Raw genomic sequence first — 23763 nt, forward strand, 5'->3', positions numbered from 1 at the left:
TCATTCATTTTTATTTCTGAATATGATCTGTAGTGAGAGTTTAAGACTTTAAAACATTTATCCCAGACTCTAGCCTTCCAGACCTACTTTTTCTCCCTGTTGTCTATTGCCATTTTACTTTACTATATTCTACGAACAACAAGAGGAAATGACAGCAGGAAATACCAGCTACTTCATACAGCTTAGTGTTTATAAGCCACAGAAGCTTTTCCCTTCTTAAATGTCCAAAACAAAACAATTATCCTCATATCTGACCGAGAAATCCACATTTACGCTTGTTTAGCTCTTTACTGTAATTACACATCATTTACTTCAGAACTCTCTTACTGTAGTAATTAAGACTGAAGTTAAGATATTACTAACAAAATTCAGCCAGTTTTGAAACAATAAAAGTCATTCTTTACTATGGACAACAAATAACACTTTAAAAACTTTTATTACACAGCCTCTCACTAAAAGGATCTGCTGGGTAGAATGGTGCAAAGATAGTACAGAAGGTGCATCCTTTCACTTGTGTTTAATAAAATCTTTCACCCAACAGTTTGTCTTGTTAATATTTGTAACTCATCTTGAAAATATCACTTTCTCATTTATTTTAGGTCTGCATTGGTATCTTAACAGGTAATAAAACATTTCAAAACAAGTCATCGTCCTGCAAACACGTGTTCATGGTTTATTCATGTGTGACTTTCATCAACAATTATACTGAGATGCTGTTTTTTCACAGGTTTACATCAACAATTAGCTTATTATCTTACACAGCAGCCATGATTAATGAAGGCATCAGATGAAACTCTTTTACAGAAATGATTGTGACCTTTGTTTACTTTATTGATTATATCATCATAAGCAGAAATGTGAACAATGATGCAGCGTGATAGAAAAGAAAAGTGATATTGCTATATAACAGTTTGTCAGGGTGCCAATATGCGTGTCATTTCTAATGGTCTGTGAATCCTGGCATGGGAAAGGGTCTGGCAAATAGCTCCACCCGATGGCGGAGCTCTGCAATGAGCTTCACTGTATCTGGGTCCTTTAGCAGGAAAGTCTTGAAGCTGGCTAAGTTTCCTGTTGGGGAAAATAAAATGAAAGAAATAAAGGTTTGTATGTTTGATAGCGAAAAAAGCTGCAAACGTTGTACAATGTATCACAGGCTGTAAAAGTGTACAAGGAACAAGGAAAACGTACAGCTTTAAAAGGATTGAGAGGTTAAAAGAAAAAAAGTAAAAATGAGAGTCTTGAGGTGATTCAGAAGACGTGGATAAACGTTTGAGTCAGAGCTTCAAGATGCACCACACACAGAAATGGTCTTCTACTGCTTCATTTCCTGGGTTAAACCTGAACCTTAAACATCAAATACAATCTGGGCTTGGAAGGAAAAAAACTGACTTGCTCAGCTGCTAGATTATGAGGAAGTCTAAAGATATACAGAAATCTGAATGCTGAAATTTCAGCAATCAGAGGTGATCACAGCTTTGTCGCTCCTATAACTTTCACATTTTCTGAAAAACATAAATTTTTATTTCATTAGTTTTAAGACTTAATCTTAAAGTTTCATTTTGTGTGTGTGATGAAACTATATAATATATAAGTTTACTTTTTGACTCAAATTCAATTAGAAGTGTTAAATAAAATCCCATGTTGGGTTTAGTTATGCAGCAAAACAGTAAAACTGTCTCACCAGTTTTCTTCTTTGCACTTAAAGCGATCTGTATCCCTTCATCAATGAAGTCCACAACCTTTTCAAAGTCTGCCTCCTTAAACTGTCGAGAGGTCAGAGCTGGAGCTCCTTTAGCAAATAAAAAAGGAGTGAGGAAACGAGACAAGCAAATAACAATAGAAAGAAATGTACGCAGTCTTTTATTTCATTACTTTTATATTAAACATTTCTTAAAGATTAGGAAATCTGAGGTTTAAAATAGGACTTATACAGGAAGTTTTTAATATAAGAAATTAGTTTTACCGAGCCTGAGTCCGCCTGGTGTGAGGGCGCTTTTGTCTCCTGGACAGGTGTTCTTGTTGGCTGTGATGGACACCAGCTCTAGCACCCTTTCTGCTCGAGCTCCATCTATCCCCCGAGGTCGAAGGTCAACTAAGACAAGGTGGTTGTCTGTTCCACCTGTGAGGAGGAGGTGGAGGAGAGGGAATGGTAGAAAGCGTCATCAAATTTACTTTGGGAACATCTCACTGAATAAAATCAGTGGTTTCTTCTTCCTCCGTTCTAACTCGTTTGCTGACACTGGAAAAAGTTAACTCTCCCTTTTTGAAATTCTTTCCAGTCTTGTTTCTTTTCCATTCAAAACTAAACTCAAACCTTACTTTTAAAAATGTGAAAAGCAGAAAGCAAATTAGTTTGCAGTGAATAAAAAATAGACAACTGCATCATGTACCTAAGAAGTGCTTTTGGCATAATGATAGAGGTGAAGAAGTCATTTCATGAGATCTTTTATCTGTCTGTTAATGTATATGAAATAATCACCTGAGACCAGCGTGTAGCCTTTCTTCAGCAGAGCGCCGGCCATGGCTTTGGCGTTTAGAAGAACCTGAGCGATGTACTCTTTGAACATGGGAGTGGAAGCCTGCAGAGACATGATATTATGCTGCGTCAAAGAGGAACTCCATGGCAGGACTTGAATGTTTTATGCATGAGCTGCTTAATTTAAGTTCTTTTTTATTATAGTCCCCGAGGATTTTCTCTCTTATTACATTTATTACAAGATATGACTGAATATCTGAATGAAACATTCATCTGGACCTGTCTGAGCGCCACAGCCACCCCAGCTATAGCGTGATTGTGCGGTCCTCCTTGCAGTGACGGGAACACAGCAAAGTTCACCCTGTCCTGGAGGTCATAGAGCACCTCTCGACCTTTGGCATCCACGGACCGTACACCTTTCCGGAAGAAGATCAGACCAGCCCTGGAGAGTGGAAAGAATAAAACAGATCCCTTCCTCTATTGATTTGTCCCAAAAAAATTAACGCTGGATTAAATGAAAATCTGAAATAACCCACCTCGCTCCTCTCAGGGACTTATGGGTAGTGGATGTGACCAGGTCAGCATATTTAAAAGGAGAAGGAACAGCTCCAGCAGCCACAAGGCCGCTGATATGAGCCATGTCAGCCAGCAGGTAGGCGTTCAGCTCCTCACACAGCTGAAACACACACAGACAGAAATGTTCCAGAGGAAGTGGATAACCGTAATTCTTCATCCACCATTTGGGTTAGTAAACAGATTCACAGAAACCATTATGCATTGTGAGAGGACCTGTTTCATGCGAGCGTAGTCGATGAGCCGAGCATAGGCGCTGGTTCCTGCAATGATGAGTTTGGGTCTGAAGAGGCGGGCCGTCTTCTCCAGCTGGTCATAATCAATCAGACCTGTTTGAGGCTAATTTGGCCAGAAAAAAACCAAACCAATCCGTTACCAGCAGTCCTTTTCAGGATCACTTTCTGAAGTTCACCAACTACTCACATTCAACTTGTATGGCATGGATTCAAAGTAGATGGAGGTGGCTGAGATTCTCTTGTTGTCCGTCATGTAGCCATGGGTCAAGCTGGAACAAAGTAGAAGTAATGTACAAATCAGGCTAATGTAAGCTGAGCTGAGTTCCTCTGCTAACATTATCCAACCAGTCTGAATCTGAATAAATATGTTTTAAGTTGCATAGAAGCTTAAAGCAGGATTGTTTATTAAACAATATTCCAAGCTTTGAACATTTCAGAGGACTCCAATTAATTCTCATAAAATGTAAACCCTATCATACAACTGCAACCCCCCCAAAAAAATCACGAATAAGAGATCTGGAGGAGCTGCAGATATGCAGCTATCCCCACATTTAAACACGGTGGTCGCAAGATCATGCTGCAGGGATGCGTTCATAAGCAGGGATATAAATGCTGGTCAGAGTTGATGGCAGGACAAAAACCCTCAACACACCGCCATTTTTCAAACAAGATGGCTTACACTAAAGTATATGAATGAGTTAAAAGGGCCCAGGCAAAGCCACACAGAAACCAAACTGAAAACCTTCAGCAAAAAAAGCAATAAGAGGCATACCTCAAAGTATTTTAGATTACTCTATACTGAGCTATATTAGTAAAAAGAAAAACAGAAAATGAAATTATATTTAATCATATTTGCAATAACTGCTTAAATCCAACAGCAACTTAATGTTTTCTTTATGATAAGGCAGAAAAAAAAGGTTTGTGGACTGGAATCAGACAGATGTAAATGCATTAGCGGCACACATATGAAACAAAACCTTAACACAAATCTATCTATTCTGTCTTTTTGGTTCCTCAGCAGCTAACCTCCCTTCATGTTAACTTCATTTCCTTCTGTCCTGTGACTGCCTGTGAAATTAAAATGAGCTCATTTCAAAGCTGCTGTCATCGCATGACAGCTCCAGTCTATGAAACCAAACTTTATCACTCTCACTATTTCTTGTTGTTAAGTCCATAAAGAGCCTTAGCAGAGAAAAACTGACGTTGGCTTGTGATACAAATAGCTAAACTGTGTCGACTAATAATGTAGAATCTGTCAAACCGGTGAGAATATATGAAGCGTGAAATGAAAAACTGAGCTATTAGAATAAAAACTGTAAAACGTTTATATAATATCAAGATAGGAATTGATCATGTTATCAAAGTAATCATGCCACACATTTGTTTTTGTTCAATTATTTGTTTAAAATATGTGTTTTTCCTCAGCAGGATTTCAATGTGTTTTATTTTATAGTATTGAATCACAAGAAAGATTACAGTCAATGTTATTTTTTCACAAGCAGCTGTTATTGCTCAGAGTAGATAAATAAATAAACATTTATCAGGATATAATGATAAAACTTTAACTGACTGTCCTCCATCAGGCAGATCCAGGCCCATGATTCGGTCATGAGGCTTCAGCACAGAGGTGTAGGCTGCAAAGTTGGCTGGAGAGCCTGAGTATGGCTGGACGTTGACGCCCCACAGATTGGGATCCAGGCCGAAGACAGTGAGCGCTCGTCTCTGACACAGCAGCTCAATCTGGTCAACAATCTCAGCTCCACCGTAGTACCTGAAAAAAAGAATCATAGAACAAAACAAAAAGAAAACGTGTCTCAGAGGCTTCGTCTCATTTACAACCGTTCTTTGTATTCTATTAACATGCATCATCAATAATTCAACTTTTTTTTAAATCTAAAATACATGGTATCTTATTAAATTGACTGTTTGTGGAATTTATTTTTCCAGCTTTTGTATTTTTGCATTAAAATGATTATACTGTAATGTTTATCCTATCTATTTTTATTTGGCTGTATCTTATATAACATCCAGTTGTACAAAATCGTATCATTTGACACAATCTAAACAGGAACAGTTTAGCCTTAATCATTCTGTATCACACAGGTATTTTTTTTATATGATGCCAATTTGTTTTATTAAGAATGCTAAGGGGAGTGTTTTTAATGTGAAAGGATTCATAAAAGGTACAGAAGTTTTTTTTTTAAACCACACAGAGGTTTAACCTTTCTATCCTCAAGGTTTATCCTTAAATCTTGAATTGTTGCTGTATTCATAGCGCAATAGAGATCAAAAAAATATATATGTCATACTCTGTAATGTAGATGGTAATCCATAACCTGTTTCCATTGTCTCTTTTTCTAATTTGCATGCTATTTTGTTTGTTAATTGGGATGTAACCGCTTAAAATTAAACTATTTCCCATAGTTGTCACTTGGTTATTGGTTTCCTTTCGCTTTCGTCATATTAGTTGTTCCCAGCCCTGTTGTATTTTCCTGCTTACTCGTTTTTGCCCTCTACTGCTACTCTCCTTTCAGTTCAGCTCTCTTCTAGCTGCTTTTATCTATACCTGCCCCCAATTAGCTGATTACACGAGTCATTGTTCTGTCTCCCATATACACTCTTCCTCTGAAGTTAATCATTTCTTGGATTCTCTTTATTTTCTCCTTTAGTGTCTCCTAGTGACGGTTCTTGAGTTCTTTGCATGTATTTTCTGGATTTATGCTTCTGTTACTGTCTTCTTTATCAGTAAATCTACAGGAAACCATACTGTATCTGCTTTCTGTCTCTGAATTTGGATCCTCATATTTGTTCATCTGAAAGGTTAACCCGCATTCTTTGCTGCTGCAGCCAAATTTTGAGGCCCTATAGGTAGAATCCTGCAAGGTTTTGGTGTTATTTTGAGGTTCATGATGAAGGAAATTTGTATTAAAAACTGGAATTCAAATAAATTAATGGTTTTAGTTCTTATTAACTTTCCCATCACAGTATGTTTCAGCTTCTGCATCCATCCATCATGCAAAATCAGAACCACATTCTGTTAAAGACATAAAAAACTGTACTGCTTTCAACAGAACAATCTTTCTGTTTAATCTCCTTCAGTCCATCCATTTCTTCCACGTCAGGGCCGGGTTGTGGAGGCAGCAGTCTAAGCAGAGATGCCCAGACTTCCCAATCCACACACACCTCCTCCAGCTCTGGGGGGGACCCCGAGGCGACACCAGGCCAGCTCAGAGACATAATCCCTCCAGCGTGTCCTTGGCCTTCCACGAGGCCTCCTCCCAATAGGACATACCTAGAACACTTACCGAGGGAGGCAACCAGGAGGCATCCGGAACAGATGCCTGAGCATTCTCAGCTGGCTGCTTTCGACATGGAGGAGCAATGACTCTACTCCAAGCTCCTCCTGGGTAACTGAGATCCTCACCCGATCTCGAAGGGTGCACCCAGCCACTCAGCAAAGGAAACTCATTTTGGCCGCTTGTATTCACGATCTTGTCCTTTTGGTCATTACCCAGATCTCATGATCATAGGTGAGGGTGGGAACATTGATCGATCGGAGCTTTGCCCCCAGACTCAGCTCTCTCTTCATTACGACAGTCCTATACAGCAACCGCATCACTGGCGAAGCTGCACTGATCCGTGTATCGATCTCACACTCCATCCGTCCCTCAATCGTGAACAAGACACCAAGATACTTGAACTCCTCCACTTGAGACAAGGACTTTCCATGGACCTAGAGAGGGGAGTCCACTCTGTAGGGACCTGGAGCTCCTGTCTTCTGGGAGAAAATTCACTACAGAAAGAAAATGGTTCAGGATCCACATAAGAGTCTGGGCACCATCCCCTATCCAGCACAGCATTCAATCAAGTCAACAAATCGACTTATATTAACCTTTTATGTAAGACATGCACGTTTACTATAACTCTGTCTACTGTTAAACCTTCATACTCCTCTAACATCAGGGACTTGGAGGTTCATGGCGCAGAAACATGAATCTGGTTTTTCAGAGAATTTTTAAAATTTAGTTTGTTGCTGTTTTTTTCTTTCTGCATTAATCATACATTTGTCAAGTTGTATTTTGAATTTGCGTTTTGACTGAAGGATTTAGGAATGACAGTCCTTTAACATTTAGAGAGGTGTTTTCTATTTTAATTGGGCCAGCTTGGAAGGCATATGGACATACCTAAGAGAAAAAAAAGGAAATCAAAAAATTTTATGTCAAAAACTGCTGCATTCCCCACAAATGACGGTATGACTGTTTTCTTTTTAATTATCTAATAATTTTCTAGGAATGAGTCTTTGCCGTAATGACATCTTTGAAAACTTACTTTCAAGCTTAATTTTAAATAGTTCAACCTGACACAATTACCTGTATGGATGTGTTTTAGATGATGATAACATCTACTGATTGAGCTCTGTTTTTGTTGTTACCTTTGCCCAGGGTATCCCTCAGAGTATTTATTGTTCAGACAGGAACCCTGTGCCTCCAGGGCTGCACGGCTGCAAAAATTCTGACAGGACAAACAAGCACAGTGTCAGCCTCTGCACATATGCCTTAAAAAAATCAGAAAAGACAACCCAAATATAGCTTTATTTACCCAGAGAAGGCTTTGCTGCCTTAGACTGTATCCACAATATAAATTTAGCTTCCTTCATGCTTTTAGGTCGAATTAACTTTCACATTCCGCTAAAATAATCAACAAAAAAAAACAATTGTTTTCTATGTTGTGGTAAAGATAACAAAAATTACTCTAAATAGTTATGTATTTTGTTTGCGTCTCATAAGTGGTTTTCTAAGGCTTTTTATCTAAGAGGGGAGGAAGCTGCAAAGCTGAATGCAAATGAATTTTCCTCCTTCTGACAGTCTTTTCTCTTCTCCCACTCTCACTTCAGCTTTCTTTTTTTTTTTTGTTCCCCTCTATTCTCTTTCTTTCCCTCAGCCACCCAACCCCCCAGAAGTCTTATTATACTAAACCTGTCACTGTTCAGGGATCCTTCAATCATCCTAGTGAGGTTTAAAACAAGCTGTCTTAAACTAAAATTCTCTCTGTGACATTCTGAAAAACTATCTTGACACAAAAATACACACTCCAACTGAACTGCCCCTCCTCCTCTCAGAATAGGAGAGGGGATCAATAAAGAATATAGGTGAGGAAGTTAATAGGATAATATGACACTGTTCTAAAAAAGCAGGAAGCTCTCCTCTGGGAGTCAGCCTGCGGTAGTGAATGACTGTCATCAATCGCACATGAAAAACTTTTTTCTTTGTCTTTATGGATGATAGAGTTTTGGGTTCATAATTGCTGCTTAATAGAAGAGATGCAATTCAGTTAACATTTTTTTATCTTCTAGTTAGCCTGGATTGTTTCGAAGGGATGACAGTTGAAGAGAAAACATCAACAGCATATCGAAAATACTTTGAGTCGTAAATATCTAAAGTTTGTTGACAGGTGATTTTAGAGCTGAGGGGGAATTTTATGCAACTCGTTTTGCTTTTCTTGCTTTTTGATTCATGGACTCTGTTTAAACTCTAGTTTTCCAGACAAAAGCCTTTTATTTGAACAGAAAAGCCGTGTCCTGAGCTGAATTAAGTTTAATGAGAAATTAAAATGAATTGAGTTAAAGGATCATATCAAAGCATTTCGACACCCGGTGAAATATTTAGATCTTTAGCAGATTTTTTTCTGTTGAGAATGTGCTGGTTGTTATAGTACTTAAGCACCAAGATTGGCCTTGTTTTAATAATCAAGCAAAATACCTAGTTTCACCCCTTTAGTTGAGAAAACACCAATGAGAATATTATCATAGCTATCAAACAGTTTCTGACATCAGCCCCTCCCCTGCAGCTTATTTGCATCTATAGCTTGTTTCAAGTCACCCCACAGCACCTCCATGAGATCAATATCTGGGCTTTAATTCACTCATGACTTTTCTTTGATTCTTAAACAGCATAGTGAACCACATGCTTTCAGTCACTGTCATCTTTCAGGGTCAAGATCTGCTTTCAGTATATCCATCTCTTTTCCATCACGCTTATCCCAAGGCAAAGTACATCCTGGACAGGTTGCCAGTCTATCACAGGGCAACACAGAGACAAACAGGATAAACAACCATTCAACCATTCAAATTCACACCTAAGGAGAATTTAGAGAAGCCAATTAACCTAACAGTCATTTTTTTGGACTGTGGAAGGAAGCCAGAGTACCCAGAGAACCAGTGCATGCTCAGGGAGAACATGCAAACCCCATGCAGAAAGACCCCAGGCTGGGAATCAAACCCAGAACCTTTGTGCAGCAAGGCAGCTATGCTAACCACTGCACCACTGAGCAGCTCTGAGTTTATTCTTTAAATAATTGTCTCTCAATAATCTTTCTTCTGATTCACACAGAATTCATTGTCCATTCCTGCAAACCATAACTCTAGCACCTCCCTGCTTCACAGTTACCATAGGGTTTTATCCCTGAATACTCTATTTGTTCTATGCCAAATATATCTGTACTGTTAGCTCCATCTGTCCAGAGAAGTTCTAGTCTTTCTCTAGCCTTCCTCCGTATCACCTTATATGAACTGAAATGAATGACTGAGGTATAGTCATGGCACACCTTCTTTAAAATGCTGAGTAACACTTTACTAATCATGAGCTCCTGATATGATACTGCTTTGTACAAGCTGAAACCTTTTTAGTTACAATAAAGATAAACAAATTCTTCTCAGGAAAAAAATATTATTTAAGATTAAAATAATAAAGTGATTTCTTCTATTTCATTGTCTTTATTGCTAGATATTTTTCAGTATTGTTAAAACTAAAGTTAAACACCCTTAAGTCCAACTGTGTAAAAAAAAAAAGATTTCTTTTAAACCCAGTTTTTGTATTAACATGGCTGCACTGTTGTGTATAAATGTCTGCTGCACAGAATGTTTATGGATTGATGGGTCTGCTTTGCTATGTTCAACCGGTGCAAACAGAGGTGAGGAAAAGCTCCATCAATGCACTGGAAAGAATCAAAAGCTAGATAAGTAATTGTTCCTTAAAATAAGTGCATGTGTTCTTGGATTGAGGAGGTAAGTGAGATACTTTGTCAACAAGAAAATTTACACTTAAAATAAGAAAACACAATTGCAATGTCTTATTTCAAGTGCATATTTTCTAATGATCTTATTTTAAGGGTAAAAATAATCATTCCATTGGCAAACTATGTCATTTATCTACCTTAATTAAGGATAAATACACAATACAATTTTTACTTATTTCTAGATTGCTTTTCCAGTGTGGAACTGATAAGAGGAAAAACTGAACACTTATTCTCTAAATGCTGTTCTGAGTGGAGTTCACCTGTCCAAACCAGTTGTTTTAGCAGCACCATTTTCACACATGGACTGTGCATGAGTCCAAGCAAAGAGCAAATATTTAAACAGTTACAACTGAGGGTCTGCAGCAGACCAGTGAACCCCCCCCCCCCCCCCTTTTTAAAAGTTTGATCCTCCTATGCAGCTTAACACTTTTTCCTGCAGCTCACAGTCTGCATTCTCACCTCAGAAGCAATGAGCTCCAGTCCCCGACACTGTCTGTCCTTCTCTTGCTGCAGGAGACTCCACATCTCTGGGTCATCCTGGGCCAGACTCTCCTGTCCTGTCCACCTGCCACTGCTGTGCTTTAGCCTGCATGATTCTGAAGCAAGCTGCCCCTCTCTACCCAAACACCTTGAGAGTCTGGGGAAGAGGGGCTTCAACACAGGACGGAGGAAGACAAACAAATTAGAATTTCAGTTCCTAAGTAAACATGTACCTCTTAAATAATGAATGCTAAATCCTAGGGAAAAAATCCTACCGTGTTTTATATTGTTCAGACAGAGTTTAAAAAGCAAAAAAAAAAAAAGCAACGAGAAAGGTCTTTTGGTTTCTTTTAAAATGCTCAAAAAGGTTAGTCTTGGTGAAAAAAAATGCTTTCATCATTTGAAATGATTATAGTCTGCAGGCATGTTTTGAATGAATGTGTTCGAATAATGTGTCTTTTGATGTTCTGAGCGAACCATTAGGTGAAAGGCAGGGCAAAAACAAACATGTCATTCAGCGGAGCAGTTATGGAAAACCTTGGACTTGTAAAGTCTATGCAGGCTGAACAGGGTCTTGTTTGTAGAAGCAGGTATGCATTATGTGTAACCAGGGGCTACTTTGCTCTTGCAGACAATTCACTGCAAAAGTGGAAATATGCACTAAAATAAGCTTCTTCAACCTTGTCATTCCCTTTATAGCACATCTTGCTACATGATCAAACCCTTCAACAAGTAACATATGTTTAAAAAACACCTGACTGGTTTCCACACATATTTGATGTTAGAAATGAAACAATGCATGTTCCTGGAAGGCAGTTCTAGGGCTGAGAGGAACTGGAGTGACATGCTGACCTAGTTTGCTGTTTTTAAGTTATTTAGTAACAACCACTCAGACCATTAGAGAGGATTAACAAAATAGCATTAACCAATATACAGTTGCATCTTTGTGCAATGAATTTTTAGACAAATGTACTTACCCTTAGTGTCTGCCGCAGTGACAGAGAGAGCATGCTTGTGACAGCAGAGATCTGGGGAAAACTGAAAACTTTCAAGGTACAAAGGGTGAATGCACAATCATACTGGAACGATGCCAGGTACATGTGTACTCTGTCACTGATAGGATAAAAAGTGCAATAAATCTGCCTCTGGATTAGTTCTTTGAAGATAAAAAACTGGAAACAAGTGTTGCATCTTAACAACAAAGAAGAAGGAAGGAAATAGTTTCTCGAAGAAAAAAAAAATGATTAACATTCAACAATCAAGAAGGCTGCTTTAGATTAATAAATATGTACAATATTAACTGTCACTGGCAAGAATAGAGTAAAGAAAGTTTTTATATTTAAACACGGTAAAATGAAGTTTAGAAGATATAATTACAGAGGATGATGTATCGATGACACCTGTGATTTTTTGGGGGGGAAAATATGAATATTGTGCTAATAGAAGCAGTTTTTTTCTATTGAAACTATTCACTAAGCCTTGGCTCAACTGCTTCCTTAAACGTGCTTTCCTAATTAGAAATGATGCCAGATGCCTTTTCACTCTTTTGCTTTGAATCCCTGGATTTGTATAGATGTATGAAGAATATACAATATAAACAGAAAACGTTCCACTATCAGTGTCTCTGATCATCCGAGGTGCTGCTGGTTTTGCTCTGCCTGAAAATTGTGATCCGGACAGACCTTCTGCACCAGCCTGTAGTCTGTTCCGGTAAAAGCGATAAAGATGCATATAACCTTGTAGGGTTTGGCACAAATCCAAGCTGCCTGGGACTGTGTGTTTTCAGAGTAGCAGGTCTGTCCTGGGTCGTACATGCACGGCTTGGTCTTCTTGGAGCGGTTGGTTCGCTGGTATTCAATCCGGCAGTTAAGCTCGGTCACCATCATCATGTCTCTTTGGGTTTTCGGATGTTCAACAGGCGTGGAGCTGGTAGACGGAGGGGGGCTCAGATCTGGGAACAAGACAGACTCTTTACTGCTGCTGCTGTCAGCGGTGTCATCCAGAACCTCCCATCCTACCGTTTTGGATGGTGGAACAATGCTGACGGATATGTTTCCGAGACGGGATGAATTGTGGCGGAAGTAGACGCTGAATGTCCCATTAATGTGGTCCACAATTTTCCCAGTCACCAGGAGGCTGAACTTCACAGTTTTTACGTTGAAGTAGAAATCCCCCCAGCCAAGGATCTTCTTGGCCTTTGGGGAGGTTTTGGCAGGAGGCTTTGATTTGGGAGAAGTGCCATACAGGTACTGGTCTGGAGCTTGTGAGAAGTTCTGTGGCCAGCCATAGGGGCTCAGGGAGCCATATGTGTGTGTTTTGTGCTTGGTGGATATGATTTGTAGGTCTTTGGATACATGTTTAACCTTCAAAGCTGCTCCTTGAATTTCTCCCCCTGCCTGCACTTCCCTCCACTGCTGGTTCTTCAGATCTAAAGGCCTGGAGGACTCTTGTTCCTTCAATAAAAGAAAACAAAACCTAGTTACTCTTAGAGTCTAACAGTATTTCTAATAACTTATTAATAATTAATAATTAATTAATCAAGACAACAGTACAGCAATAGTTCTTTTAAACTACTGGAAACTTAACTGAAGCTTTTTCATATTGTGTCAAGTAACAACTAAGACTTAATTGTATTTACTGTTTTACTGGTCTTTGGGGTTTTGCAGGTTTGTTTTGGTGTGAGTGTGCTTCCTGTCAGAGAGAAGATCTTTGCTGTCGGCTGCGTGGACCCCTGTTACCGGAGACCTGAGAACATTTCTCAGTCAAGATGACTAGTGTGTATATAAGGAGGGGAAGGATAATCTCTCTTTGCTGGATGATTACCCCTGATGGTATTACAGCCAAAGACTAAACCAGGAATATCCTTCTTGTTGAAATGTGTATTCTTGTGAATCTCATTTAATGTGTAGTCTGCTATTGCTCCAGACAACCGGTGAACTTCAGTTCATCTCTGATCTTCATTGAAAAGGTTTTACCTGTGTGCATCAGATATCAGTCATCATCATCTGCCCGCCCGCTCTCCAGAACAACGTCTCTTGCTAGTACCGAAGCTCTGGGATCTCAATCACATTCTCCTGGACCTCTGGGGTACAGTCTGCAAAGCCCGCTGAATCAAACCCCTACAGATCCATGCTACCTTCCCTTCATCTCTCACCTAAGGAAATCAATTAGTCATCAGTTACCATGAACCAATTCCTTCCTGATCAATCTGCTTTCTCCCATCAGACCAACATGAAAGTTCAACTGACTTCCTGCAGTTTTCCACTTCCGGATTCTGGTTGCTTTTGTAAATAAAAGGTTAAAACTCATTGGTTCTTCATATGATTCGGCATGTGGGTCAAAAAAACTACAAACCAACATGACATAATCATCAGGCTTGTCTGACCCAGCAGAATCTCCCTCAGGTCTTTGCACTGAACGTGAATTACTTAATCACCATGATCAGGTAATCCGCTCATTAGATGTTTAGTTCAGCAGATGGAGCAGTTTTCAGAAATGTTTCAGGAGCAGGTTGTCACCTCAGGAACAAAGTTGGATAGGAAACTGGACTCTGCCTGTATTCCGGTGAAAGTGGTCCCTTCAAATATTCACATGAACTGCAAAGACTATAGATTCATAGAGCAATGGTCTGTGAAACTGTCTACGATCTGCCATGTCTCCAGTCTTAAATTCTCAAGAACAGAGAGAGGTCTGCAATAGACCTCTCCCTGGTTTCACCTGAGTATCATGACCTTCATCTGGTTTTCAGTAAGTCTAAGTCTCTCTCTCTCCTCCCCCACCACCCATATGACAATGCTATTGAGCTACTTCCTGGAGCTCCTCTCCCCTCCATTAGGTTGTATAACCTGTCCAAACCTGAGACAGAGTATGTAGAAGCACATTAATAAGTCACTAGTTGCTGCTATTATCTGTGGAAATGTCTCACTAATGCACCTGCAGTTTTTGAGTGCTTTGTGAATGAAGTCTTTAGAGATTTTTTTATATCAGTTTTTACCTGTGTACCTTGATGACATTCTGATTTTTTCCCCAGGACTGTATCAGAACATAAGATCCACGTGTGACAGGTTATCCAATGTCTTCTAGAAATCCAAGTCTTTATCAAAGCTGAGAAGTGTGAGTTTCATACCACACCAATCACCTTTTTGGGACTCATTCTCTAGAGTGGGCAGGTAAGGACAGATCCAGAAAAGATTCCATCCATTGTCCAAAATTTCCTGTCATCCTCGAATCAACTGAACTCTTGCACTCCTTAAGCAAAATTTCTGGTGGCCTACAATGTATAAGGCTGTTAAAAGTTATGTTCTAGCCTGTCCAGTGTGTGCCCGCAACAAAGCTAGTCACTAGCCTCCCAGTTGTCTTCTTAAACCATTGCTTATACCTAAACGTTCATGGTCTCATATTGCCTTAGATTTGGTTACCTGACTTCCACCATCTAAGGGTTTCACCACCCTACTTACTATAACTGACCGCTTCCCCAAAGCCAGCCACCTCGTCGTTGACTTCAATCCCGCCTTGAGACCGCTCAGGTCCCGACTAAGCATGTTTTTCGCCTTCATTGAATCCCATGCGAAATCCTTTTGGACAGGGGTCCACAATTTATCTCCAAGGTCTAGAAAGAATTGTGTGCTTCTTTGGGGGCCAAGACTGATCTAAGTTCAGGTTGACCAAACAAATGTTCAATCTGAACGACTGCAGCAGGAGCTTGAGGCCTCCCTTCGCTGCCTGTTTGTCACACCCATGATCACGGAGTCCTCAGTTGCCTTGGGTCAAATATGCACACACTGGAAAAAATCTAAATCTAGATAAGTAATTTTTTCTTAAAATAAGTGTATTTGTTCTTGGATTGAGGAAGTAAAAGAGACATTTTGCCAATAGGACAAGACAATTTACATTTGAAATAAGAAAGTGCATATTATCCAATTATCTTATTTTAAGAGTAAAAATACTCATTCCATTGGCAAACTGTCTCATTTACCTACTCAAAATAAGGTTAAATAAACTTAATTTAAAACAGTTTTACTCCTTTCTAGATTGTTTTTCCAGTGCATAATTGTCACACTTCCTCCGCTACTGCCAGGTCTCCATTTGAGTCCTCTCTACAATAGCAACCTCCCCTGTTTCCATCTGAGGAGCAGGATATTGCAGGATATTGTAAAGAAAAACTTAAAATTTACCGGTCCTTCATGTGATTCTGCATGTTGGTCAAAAAATCTATAAACCAACATGAGATATACTGGGATTTAATTTGACAATATCAAGTCATGCAGGACAGTAGAGTGGTAAGGAACATGGTTTATATATGTGGCATGCATATACGATAATCAGCAAGTTGGTATATTATTGAATGGTAATTTAGTTAACTCCATTGGCAACCTTTACTTCTGTTCATTTAGATCATTTTTGTTTAAAGATAATGAAAACACAACATCAAAGAGGCTATTTTAGCCAGAGGTGAGTAGAGGACTTTACATTTTTATATAGGTATGAGTAGCCCTAATCTTAACTTTATTTTTTACTCAAGTAAAAATAGAACCAAATAGTCCTCGACGAATTTATTAAAGTAAGCAGAGATGGGAAGTAACGAAGTACAAATACTTCGTTACTGTACTCAAGTAGATTTTTCAGATATTTTTACTTTACTTTACTACTTATTTTTATGGCGACTTTTTACTTCTACTCCTGACATTTTTACACAAATATCTGTACTTTCTACTCCTACTCGTTACTTTAGTTTTGAATCATTTCATTGGAGTTACCGTGATTATTTTTCACGTCATCAATACCAAATTCAATCTAATTGGATGGGAATCTACGTTGCATTTGACGCACCACTAAGAGATGAATCAACAGATTCGGCGGTATTCATTTGCGACAAATTATTGCAGCTTGGTGGCGGTGGCGTTAGCATAGTAGTATGGACGACGAGAAGATTGAAAATTAACACAACGGAGATCTAGTCCTATTGGCAGACATCCATTTAAAATGTAGGCAACGGCATGAAAAAAGTGGTTTCTACTTTTACTTTTATACTTTAAGTACATTTACAACCCTGTACTTTGTTACTTTTACTTGAGTAAAGAAGTTTAATCAATACTTCCACTTTTACCAGAGTATTTTTTAACACAAGTATCTGTACTTTTACTCAAGTACAGAAAGTGAGTACTTTTGCCATCTCTGAAAGTAAGTAATAAAGTACTTGGCAAATGGCTAGTCAATTATTGAAAAATGTTTTGTTCATAACATCTGATTTAATGTTTATAGTTCAAAATATAAAGTGAAATAAAAGAAACACAAAAAATAACAATATTACAAAATTGGACAGAAGAACCACTTTTCTTACTAATTTCTGTCAACAATAACTTATAAAAAAATAACTTTTAACTTCCCTTTGGGATCATAGATTGTCTTTGTATTGAGCATGCATCACAAACTGATGCATTTACGTATGTTAGGATAAGATAAGAAAATTACAGCAATAATTTCTACTGTTTTATGTATATCCACTTAATCTGGAATAACTCAGGTTACTCTTGATGAGTAACTTGTAAAACATAGGCTTTTAATCTCACAAATGAGAGCCTCATCAGATGATATATCTTCTTTCACAAGTCTGCTTTACATTTTGACCATCTGAATTGTGTCATTTAATAAACTGTTACTTTAATCTGTGTTATAGGGAAACAAAAAACATTTCCACTTACCTGTTCTTCCTTTCACTTACAAAAACTGAGCAAATGCTTTAAATACGAATTATTATTCAAACCTTTCTTTCTATATTTTTATCTTCACTGTTGCCACACACTTGTTGCAAAGTTAACTGGATCTAAATCTGACTCCATGTTTGTACTGGATTGGAATTGAATTGACCTCCATGACTTAAGTTTGGGCTCTTATTTTTTTTTTGGGAAACTTCCTCAAGATGACATTTATTGTGAATCAGCTCAAATCAACCAAACTAAAGGGAAACTGATTTTAACAAAGCAGATGACAGAATTTCCATAAGAAACCACTTCAAAAGGACATAAGAATGACACAAATTAGCCTTGACCATCAGGGTGACAGCAAATGAAGGACGATTTCACTGTAAGTACATTAAACCCTTTAAAATAATCGATTAAAATAATTATTCTTCAGTCTTTCAGTCTCCTTTAAACCCGGCTCTGATCAATAGGTTATTTCCTCCAGGCATGCAGGCATGCTACGATCAACCTGCCTTTAACAAATTATCATTTGTTTTTAGCCGTCCTTCATCCAGTCCCCTTGTTCAAACTGTCAGTCATTCTCTGGGTGCAACCTTGATGCTGAGCTCTGTCTGCTGCTTTATCATTAAGTTTAACTCTTTAAAAATCACCACTTTGGCGTACACCAATCACAACCTTAACAACATACTCCCCGGTTTTAACAGCTCCTCTTTACTCCCTCCTATTCATCTTTACCTGAACTATCTTTTTTTTAATATATATATTCTAACATTCTGGCACACTTTAAATGCTTATAGAACTAAGCATTGAATCATTGCATTAAATTCCAGTATCTCATCCACATCTTTATCTTTTATCAAGCATTTTTAGTGTTGGTTTATGTTGCAGCAATAACACTCCTTCTCTCTCCACACAGAAGATGACATTGAATCTTAACTGCTTCTTTCTGTCAATAATGATTAAACAATGAGCACATTTTAACATTGATAGAACAGCTTATTTTAAATCAGACAACATCCTGCTGTTTGGTCTAAAATCCCCCAAAATTAAGCTATTAGTGATTCATTTTAAATGTTTCAGAAATGCAGCTTACCACATAGTTGATATGAAAAGCTGTAATATGTTAAATTTCACAGATGTAAACCAAAGGTATAAATCTTGGAGAAATAGTTACCTGAGCCCTTTTGTCACATTACAAACATTATATATTTTGTTTGGAGCAATGATTTAATTTTAGTTTAACCCAAGGAAATAATGAAAACTGTCCATTTACTGAGTCAGTGCTTGTACTTCCTGCGGAGGATGAGGAGACCCCACCTGCCCCCACCCATCCTCACCACCTTCTACAGAAGCACCATAGAGAGCGTTCTGACCAGCTGTCTCTCTGTGTGGTGTGGAGGCTGCAGCGCCTCAGACTGGAAGAAGCTGAGAAGGGTGGTGAAAACAGCAGAGAGAATCATCTGGGCTCCTCTTCCCACCATTACGCACAGTTCAACCCAGCGCGGCTTGTTCTGAGTAACATCATCAGTAACCCCTCACACCCCCACCATGGACTGTTTTCCCCCGCTGCCCACTGGGAGGAGGCTGCACATTCGATGCAGGTCAAGCAGATTCTGCAACAGCTAAACCAATCAGCCAGCAATCCTATCTCTGAAATTACACTTTTTTCCAAATAGTCTTTCTATACCTGCTAGACACTGACATTTTTTGACCGTTCTTTGCAAAATTATTCTAACTCAGTCAAATTATAAAAAGCAGTCTGTTAGGATTGGATTCTAAAAACTTGTCTCAACTGGATTTAAGTCTGGACCTGGAACTGGACCCAAATCTGTTGTGTCCAAACATTTTGCTGTAAGGGGCTAAAATTGTGAAATTGAAAACACATGCAGGCCAAAAGATGCAAAAACCCTAAATAATAAATGATACGCAACTGGTGTTGCATTTAAGAGGATTATATTAGTCCGTAGCAATGTTGCCCTAATAGATAAAAAGGTAAATCTGCTGAACTGCTGTGCTTTCCAGACAGATTTGATTTCACATCTTAAGTTGTGGATGGGGGCCAATCAAAATTACGTTTATGGTTTAATCTGAGCAGACCACCCCTCCAAGAAGACCGGATTGGTGTAGTACACAAACTATATCCATCCTGTCAACAGATTATCCCCCTGGGCTGTGAATCTCTGCAGCTGCTCCAGAGTTATGGGTTTAAGCAAGTTGAAATGATATGAATAGGTCTGTATGGAGCATGTTTGTTACTCAACAAGAAGCACAGGAAGTTTGGCGCTTCTGTTTACACTGAAGTAAAGGGGAAAAACATGGACAGAGGTTCCTGCCTCTTTTAACCGCTTGTTAGAATGCAGAAATCCACAGGTATTATTATTATTCATCTCACTAAAGTGAGCTCCTCAGCACCCCTAACCTACCTTGGCCCGCTCCTGTACCCGAGTGTGCTACAGCTGCACCTATTGTTACAAGCCTAAAATCTCCAGCTATGTTGCTGTTCTCACCCTGCCTAATTGGAGCTCACAATGTGACAGCCATGTCACCAGCTCAGTGTCAAGATGCCAGCACAATGACTGCGACTGAGCATCGGTGGAGAAGACGATTCAAGCACAGTCCTTGTGAGAAAGCCCCAGCAAAGGAAAAGTAAATATCATTAACTTGAATTTAAAACGGGAGGAAAAAAATAGTAAGATGAACGCACTGTGTTATCTAAGCACTTGAAGAATATTCTTGCAGGCAGGAAAATCCTTAATGTGAAAGTTTAATATGAGTAAGAAAAACATAAAACAGCAAAGCTCCACAAACCCTGAGGAGATTAAACTCTTTCAAATCAAGAGCCCCTATGAAGTCATTTACTTCAACTTTTAGAGCTTAAAATGGGGTCACTTTGAGGTTTTCACTTAGCAGGTTCTCTATAGAAACATTTGGTGTTGCAATTATTTGGGAAATTTGTGGAAAATAAATTCAGGAGTGCATAATTATTACAGATATAAATCTCAGGAACCAGAGAAGCTTAGAGGAAGTTCACCATCAGTTAAATAGATCATATATCATGTAGAATAAGACATGTTTTAATTTTACAGATTTTTGTCAAAACTTTACTTGAAATTAGTTTGAATATTTCTGATACGCAAGATTGTCTTTAAAAAAGTTCAACAAAAAGCACCTAGAATGTTAAATTTATTTGCAAATGGAGCAATTCTTAGTCCCTTATCAATGCATGCATTTTTAATTCTATAATTTAATAAAAAGAAAGGAGGTGGTTATGATTTAAGTTGGTAACACTGAAGCAAAACCCAAAAGAAAAAATGTATCCATTTATGTAGGCAACAAGAAAATAAATAAAAACACAGCCAGTTTTGCAAAGATAAGAGGTTAAATATTGAGTTTCTGCAAACAGCAGCACTTTGAGTTGATAATGAGCTCAGCCTCAGCAGCAGAATGGACTCACCGTACAGGAAAGGAGACACAGACAGGTGATGGCAAAGTTCAAACAAAGAGCCTTCATACTGTAGCAGCAGTCGCCCATCCACAGAGCTACGGTGTGTTTGTCCGAGTGTTTTCCGGAGTTAAAGCCTTTACTCTCACTTGTCGGCTGGAGGAGACTCTAGAAATCCCCTGGATTTGAAGTGATTCTGCTCAGCTCTTCCCCTCCTCAGCACTGTGCCTCTTTCTCCCTCACTCCTGTTCAGCACATAGAAACTCTCTCTCTCAAACACACACACACACAAGTCAAACTTAAAAAAAAAAGAAAAGAAAAAAAATAATTGCCTAAGCAACACTTTACTTGGTAACTACAAACCTACTGCTGAGCGGCTCAACATCCACACGCACACACTCTTCATATGCCTCTGTGCTCATTTTCAGCACCTGGCTGGCCCTCATTATGACTCATCAACCCAGGGAAAGGCGCTCTGAGGCAGGCACAGTTTGACAGCCATCCCTGCTGTCCCCATGTACTTTAGCCGCAGGGAGGCTGACAAAATGACAAGGACTTTCTTCATGAAAAAATAAATAAATAAATAAATATACTGACAACTGGTGAGCGTCACATTTTCACTCCTTCACTGTAAATTCAAGCCAACTGATCTCCCCCAAACCACGCAGAGAGAATATCTTAAATAAAGATCCAGGGTGAACAAGTGTGATAATGTCAACATGATCTACTTGATTCCAGTCGTTCATCCTACTATCATCTAAGCCTTGTGAGCATCTTCAAGTCCCTTAGATTATGAATTTTATTCAGGTCTGGGCTTCTACTGGACCATCCTCAAACTTAAAAATGCTCTCATCTAAATCGTTTAACAGGAGCATCAACTTCGATTTTAGAGATCATCGTCCTGCTAGAAAGTGAAGCTGTCCTGAGTTGTGTGTCAGAAACTGCAGGAATGCTACCATCTATATTAAGTAATCATTTTCCTATTAACTCTGACTAGCTGCCCTCATGGATTTAGGGCTATGGGATTAAATATGGCAAAGAAAAACCTCACTTTATCCATTTAAATTTGAAAAGGTTCAAAAGAACCTTTATCCCTTTCCATCCACCATGCTCCTGTTTGTTGGTGTGTGATAAATTTCCAGCCAAATACATTAAGTATGAGGCAGGAATGTTTAAAATTTTACTGATTTACAGATCAAAGTTTACTGATCTTTTATTCATCAGCTAAAGGAAATTTACTATTATCATGATTATAAGCACCTAATGTCCAAATTGAATTATAAAGGCTGTAGTGCTGTACGCATTTGCCTCATGCTATTGACATTAAATTTACATTGCTGATATTTCTGAAGAATAATGAGTTTAGTTTCTTTTTTTATGGTTGTATGTAACTCACATAATTTGCAGAGCAAAGTTACTTGCTTGTTGTTTTATTGGGTCAACTATCTTGTAGACATTACGATTTTATCCATAAAAAAAAAAAAAAAATATATATATATATATATATATATATTAAATATGCTGCAAATCTGGAACATAGTCACTTTGCTTGATAATACCAATGAGTAGAAAGTATTTATTTTTACTTAAGAACACCAAAAACAAAAAAAAAAAAAAGAAAACAAAAAAACATTAGCTGTGCTTGTACCCACTTCTTCTTCTTTCTAAGGTAAGACAAAAGCGTCATCAACATGGCATAAAAAGCTTCAATAACATGGAAACAATAATCACAGTTTGCATATTAATCGCTCTAAATAGGCATTATAATCTATTTATATAAAACAGATATCACAGAAATGTCAGACATGGCTTTATATCCAATTGAAAAATATCTTAAGTATTTTTTAATATGATACAAGCTGCTAACAAGCAGCAATTGCAAAGGAGAACCAGGATAGAGTGCTCTGTGCTTGATGTTTTTGAAGAAAGTGTTAGTTATATTTTATTATCTGATTTGATTGAGTCAATATTTTAATACGTTTTATTCTCGCTGTGTTTATAAAAGGTCATTGAGACCTGCATAAGTAAAGTTTAGTCTTGTACATATTTTGACGGAAAGGTGACGTTAAATGCACATTGCCACTAGATGGCGCACAATTTAACCTTTTTTTTTCTTTTTGAGTTGCAGAAAATAATATGCTATCAAATTTCCTCCTTGATTGAGGGGTTCCTGGAGGCAACTGAGTGGTCATTAATAAAAATAGTAGAGCGGGGAGATATGTTTTTTTATTTATTTTTTATTTTTTTTATTGTTTAATTGTTGTGGTTCTTTTGAATATTCGCTTTAGATCAGGGTGCAAGTTTATGAACCCTATTTGTCATTCTTTGACATAAACCTTTGGTCTTTTTAAAATTTCCATTAAATTAGGAAAATGGGTGATGATGATGCGGACATCTTGAAGGCCGCATGTTTCTTCAGAACACTGCTATAATGGCGCATGTGTGGGATTGATTCATTGCATAAAAAGCGAGATATTTGCATTTGTTTAGTATACATTAAAAAGCACTAAATGGAGGATTTATGACATGAAAGACAACCCAGCCATTTCTTCCAAAACCAATCTTTGCAGCGATGCCAAAGTCAACCAATTCCCACAATGCATTGCGCGCAAATGGTTCAATATTTCATTTTATTTATTTTTTTTTATCCGATTTCTTTTTATTGTAAACAAGTTATCTTTTCGGAAAAAAAAATATTTTGAAAAATTTTGATTGCAAATTCTTAGATGTTGTTTATTTCTGCTTTTTTGTTTTGTTTCAAGAACATTTTTATAACGCCCT

The 23763-nt window shown here is 38.2% G+C and overlaps 2 protein-coding genes across 2 annotated transcripts; both read right to left on the minus strand.

The window, feature by feature from the left end:
- Nucleotides 1–417: 417 nt before the first annotated feature.
- Nucleotides 418–12023, minus strand: LOC119789243 (serine hydroxymethyltransferase, mitochondrial-like). The gene is made up of 12 exons (XM_038294060.1): nt 11817–12023; nt 10819–11010; nt 7718–7797; nt 4856–5056; nt 3473–3554; nt 3266–3388; nt 3013–3152; nt 2756–2918; nt 2480–2579; nt 1964–2119; nt 1682–1789; nt 418–1068 (listed from the first exon to the last, which is right to left on the minus strand). The coding sequence occupies exons 1-12, from the start codon at nt 11937–11939 to the stop codon at nt 941–943; spliced, it is 1596 nt and encodes a 531-aa protein (XP_038149988.1). The 5' UTR covers nt 11940–12023; the 3' UTR covers nt 418–940.
- A 147-nt stretch (nt 12024–12170) lies between these two features.
- Nucleotides 12171–21269, minus strand: LOC119789244 (neurexophilin-4-like). Its single transcript, XM_038294061.1, has 2 exons — nt 20995–21269; nt 12171–13292 (listed from the first exon to the last, which is right to left on the minus strand). The coding sequence occupies exons 1-2, from the start codon at nt 21070–21072 to the stop codon at nt 12468–12470; spliced, it is 903 nt and encodes a 300-aa protein (XP_038149989.1). The 5' UTR covers nt 21073–21269; the 3' UTR covers nt 12171–12467.
- Between the last annotated feature and the right edge of the window lie 2494 nt (nt 21270–23763).

Source organism: Cyprinodon tularosa, unplaced genomic scaffold (genome assembly GCF_016077235.1).
Source record: "Cyprinodon tularosa strain WSP-4 unplaced genomic scaffold, ASM1607723v1 ctg333, whole genome shotgun sequence".
Classification (NCBI taxonomy): Eukaryota; Metazoa; Chordata; class Actinopteri; order Cyprinodontiformes; family Cyprinodontidae; genus Cyprinodon; species Cyprinodon tularosa.